This window comes from Limulus polyphemus, unplaced genomic scaffold (genome assembly GCF_000517525.1).
Source record: "Limulus polyphemus unplaced genomic scaffold, Limulus_polyphemus-2.1.2 Scaffold5688, whole genome shotgun sequence".
NCBI classification, from domain to species: Eukaryota; Metazoa; Arthropoda; class Merostomata; order Xiphosura; family Limulidae; genus Limulus; species Limulus polyphemus.
Genome location: NW_013671298.1, coordinates 20,313 through 25,389, shown reverse-complemented (window position 1 = coordinate 25,389; position 5,077 = coordinate 20,313). Strand labels below are relative to the sequence as shown.

The window sequence follows — 5,077 nt, the reverse complement described above, 5'->3', positions numbered from 1 at the left end:
GAAAGGGGCGAGCTTGTTTGGTGTGACGGGGATTCGAACCCGCGACCCTTAGATTGCGACTCGAGCGCCCTAACCACCTGGCCATGCCGGGCCCAAGTGACTGTTCAGTTGCATTTGTAAGTTATGATTATCGGTGGACCAGCAGTAAGTTTACGGACTTATAATGCTAAAATCCGGTGTTCGATTCCTCGCGGTAGACACAGTAGATAGCCCAATTCTCTCAAATGACCAAACCTTAATTATTGCTAATTCGTGAAATAGTATAATTTGTAAAACTTTCAGTTGAAGAAATAAAACGCCTGCCTTACTTTTCGTTAAGTAGACTGGGAATATGGCAGAAACCGGTACAATATTTCACAGGATATTAGGTGATGTCACCACAGGATATTAGGTGATGTCACGAGGTACGTGCTGAGAGAACGTTACATTACCCAAACTCATTAATTAGTCATGATATCAGCTTTGTATTCTTTATGATATTATGAAGCATATTTTCGATATTTACAAAATATGCAATGCTTTATGAGTAATGTGCATGATAAGGTCGTTGTTATTTAGACAGTTTATACTGGATATATGAACGTTCTGTTATGTTAATACAGTGGTTGAAGTATTAGGCCTCGTTAAGTGACTCATACAAAGAGTTTTGTTCACTTTGTATTATGCAATGGTTTGACCTTAGTACAGGTCTTGCGCGTTACTGATGAAACATTTTCAGTATGGTAAGTTAACAAGATATTTGTGGTCTCTGAATTCTATATGAAATATAATAATAATTATATAAATTGGGGTGTGTAAGAATCTGGGTTACACGAAGGTATATTCATCGTTGCATGTAAAGACCTATACTTGTTTACCTGCTACTAGTATATGTCTGTGACCTTTTTATTCAATGGGACAGATCTAATCGTATCTATATTTATTTAGTACAAGTGTATGCGAAAACGTAGGAGCAGGCAGAATACGAATACAAAAAGGTAAGTTATGTATAATTAGGTTAGTATAAGTTCACTGTGGGTCCAATACGTCATGACGTCACATGTTTATAGTAAGATGAATCACGATGAAGACACAGATCTTCTTTTTAAAAATTGCATACAGTCTTAAAATAAGATGTGCCTAACGTGTTAAGTATACACAAATTTGTTTGTTTGTTTTGAACCTAACCTAGCCGTCCCTAATTTAGCAGTGTAAGACTAGAGGGAAGGCAGCTAGTCATCACCACCCACCGCCAATTCTTGGGCTACTCTTTTACCAACGAATAGTGGGATTCACCGTCACATTATAACGCCCCCACAGATGAAAGGGCGAGCATGTTTGGTGTGATGGGGATTCGAACCCGCGATCCTCAGCTTGCTAGTCGAGCGCCCTAACCACCTGACCATGCCGGGGCCCTAACCACCTGGCCATGCCGGGCCCTACACAGAGGGAATCTTGCGCATAGAATATAAATGTCGTTTCACGCAGGTTAGGCCTAGTATGGTGTTATATCGCACTGCATACTTAGAACACTATTTCTTAACCTTTTCCAAACCAGAGACCCTCTAACTGCCTCCATAAACCGTCGCGAACCGACAAAATGCAAGTACAACGAAAAGCCATTAAAATTAACATATGAATATTCTGTTATTTTTTCTGAAACCCATCTGACCGGCAAGGTTTAGAAGTAGGGCAAGCCAGAGCTCGAAGTCTGTATTACAGTTCACGTGACGTAAAAGGCCGTTTGAGAATAGGTCGATCCGCGAATAAAGTTTTCATTTTCACAGTACCAAAATAAAGTGCCTCCAATATTAAACATGAATTATCTACGTCACTGGGTAGTTAGCCAATAGTGTTTGCTAGATTTTTGAGAGTTACATTTCAAAGAATTATCTTATTCCCCTCTCTTAAAGCTTACATATTACCCACACGTACTGTACGCAGTATACAGTTACTTGACAGACATGTCTACTACTTTAGCCTTAACTGCGACTGAGCATGCGTGAATAATCGGCACCTATATTCGACGGAACATCAGTAGTATTTCGTGAATAGGCCAACTATCCCATTAAGTTCAGCCATATTTTTTGTTTCGGTTTTTAGATATAAACGTCGTTTAACGAATACCAGCTAATGAATTTTGTTCTCTCTTTCTTTGTTATTCACATTTTGTTTCAGAGGGTTTTAAAATTGCACAAAATATCAAATAATTAGTTTTCTGTTGAACGTGATTCATTACAGCTTTGGAACAATAATCTGAGTGTTTTCAATATCTCTTATTACGTTTTCATGACGCTTTTTAGTGCACCAAAAAAATGTATTATTACGGCCAACACACTGCTGGCCACGGTGCCTTCTCTACACCAACACACTGCTGGCCACGGTGCCTTCTCTACATCGACACATTGCTGGCCACGGTGCCTTCTCTACACCAACACATTGCTGGCCACGGTGCCTTCTCTACACCAACACACTGCTGGCCACGGTGCCTTCTCTACACCAACACACTGCTGGCCACGGTGCCTTCTCTACACCGACACACATTTCTTGCCCTGATGGCTTCAGTAGAGATAATTCACGTGATAAAGTTCGACACGAAATTATATTTCCAAATTTAGTTTGTTGAACGTAATTCTTAACACGAAATTTAATATCACTGGTCATTAAATAAATCTTAATTGCGTCATCTCTAACTTTGTATTTAGTAACGTGGATGTGGGATGTATCTTCCAAACTATAGCAATCGGTGTTTAATTTTGTTTTATTTGAATGTTTTTATTTGATGCAGTCTGAATTGCTAACTTATAACAATTTTTAAATTTTCCAACTGTTTGACGATTAATTTGGTTTAGGACATTGTTGTAATGAACATGCAAGTGTTTGATTACAGTTATTAGATCATTGTTGTAACGAACATGCAAGTGTTTGATTACGATTGTTAGATCATTGTCGTAACGAACATGCAAGTGTTTGATTACGATTATTAGATCATTGTTGTAACGAGAATGCAAGTGTTTGATTACGATTAATAGATCATCGTTGTAACGAACATGCAAGTGTTTGATTACGATTATTAGATCATTGTTGTAACGAGCATGCAAGTGTTTGATTACGATTAATAGATCATTGTTGTAACGAACACGCAAGTGTTTGATTACGATTATTAGATCATTGTTGTAACGAACATGCAAGTGCTTGATTACAATTATTAGATCATTGTTGTAACCAATATACAAGTGTTTGATTTGGTAGTCAAATTACGATTATTAGATCATAGTTGTAACCAATATACAAGTGTTTGATTTGGTAGTCAAATTACGATTATTAGATCATTGTTGTAACCAATATACAAGTGTTTGATTACAATTATTAGATCATTGTTGTAACCAATATAAAAGTGTTTGATTTGGTAGTCAAATTACGATTATTAGATAATTGTTGTAACCAATATACAAGTGTTTGATTTGGTAGTCAAATTACGATTATTAGATCATTGTTGTAACCAATATACAAGTGTTTGATTTGGTAGTCAATTACGATTATTAGATCATTGTTGTAACCAATATATAAGTGTTTGATTTGGTAGTCAAATTACGATTATTAGATTACTGATATTCTCGAGATGAAATAATGGTATTTTAAAACAAAAATTGAATACGATAAAAATATTATGTTTAAGTTTTAAAATATAAAACTATACATCTCACATATTTAATATAAATACGTATCCCTTTAATTTCATTTTCAGCTTTGATTTAAAAATGGGTGGCAAAAACACCAAAACATTTAAGATCCAAGACGATTCAAAGAACACTCACAAAAAGATTCCTTTACATACCGTTGAGGGTATACCTATTCCAACATCGTTCTTTACTCCTGAAAAGCTACAGTCAGCAATCTCTTACAAAGCCACACCAGAAGACGTTTTTATTGTTACCTATCCCAAATGTGGAACCACTTGGATGCAGTACATTGTCTGGGAAATAATCAACGAAGGGGCTCCTCTGCCTTCTTTTGATGACATGAATGTCAAATACGTTCCTTTCCTGGAACTGACAGGTAGAGAAATTGCAGAAACCATGAAACCACCAAAGCTTTTCAAAGTTCATCTTCCTTACCATCTCACACCGCATCATCCTGAAGCTAAATATATTTTTGTGGCTCGTAATCCATTCGACTGTTGTGTGTCTTTTTACAATCACACCAAGAAAATCAAAAACTGCTATCATTTCGAAGATGGAACTTTTGATGACTTTTTCGAATGCTTCATCCGAGGGGAAGTTCATTATGGAGACTTCTTTGACCATCTTCTTTCCTGGTGGCCACATCGTCAGGACCCTAATGTTTTATTCACTACTTACGAAGAAATGAAGTCGAATCCAGAGAATGCCGTCACGAATGTAGCCAAATTTTTGGGAAATGATTATTGGGAAAAGCTCAAAGATGATAAAGATTTAGTGGACAAGATATTGGAAAACACTGATTTCAACAACATGAAGGAAAAACTACAGTACAACATTGGTCAAGATGGTGATAATGACCAGAAAGTCGAATTTTTTCGTAAAGGGCAAGTTGGAGAATGGAAAGAGAATTTTTCAGACGAGCAGTATCGTCGACTAAAGAAACACATGATGCAAAAAACCGAAGGAACTGACATTCCGAAGTTGTGGAAAGATCTTTGACTCGAGACTATTAGATGATTTTTTAAAGCGATGAAAAAAATCACCAGAATAATTGTTTTCTATATAAGTAGTTAGAAACTGAAGGACAGGAGACAGGAACAATTAACACTGTATCTCAAACCCTCTCTCGTTTTCAATTTGTTCTATATATATATAATGATTTGGGTTTAATTGGTTCAATCACCACATATGTTATTTTTATAGGTCTTTTTATGTATTTCTATGTAAAAATATCGAAGTTATGTATATATATATACATATATAAACTTGAAAATATATATTGAAATAAATAACAATCTTTAACATTTATACTGTCATACACACACATATGTAAACATATACACAAATGTGTATATGTTTGTACACTAATAACGAAACAAAAATTTGGGATTTTTTTTATACTTCATTAAGATGTG

The 5,077-nt window shown here is 35.8% G+C and overlaps 1 protein-coding gene across 3 annotated transcripts in view; it reads left to right on the top strand.

Moving 5' to 3' along the window:
* Window positions 1-4,901, top strand: part of LOC106472873 (sulfotransferase 1 family member D1-like) — a 9,654-nt gene extending 4,753 nt beyond the window's left edge. Inside the window, exons 1-3 of one of the 3 annotated variants that reach the window (XM_013933545.2) lie at window positions 705-722; window positions 928-977; window positions 3,728-4,901. In XM_013933545.2, the coding sequence (XP_013788999.2) occupies window positions 720-722; window positions 928-977; window positions 3,728-4,661 (987 nt within the window). In that variant the 5' untranslated portion in view covers window positions 705-719 and the 3' untranslated portion in view covers window positions 4,662-4,901. Of the gene's footprint in view, window positions 1-464; window positions 723-927; window positions 978-3,727 lie in introns of those variants that run through there. The other 2 variants (XM_022401415.1, XM_022401414.1) reach the window with 2 other exon arrangements.
* The last annotated feature ends 176 nt before the right edge of the window (window positions 4,902-5,077 follow it).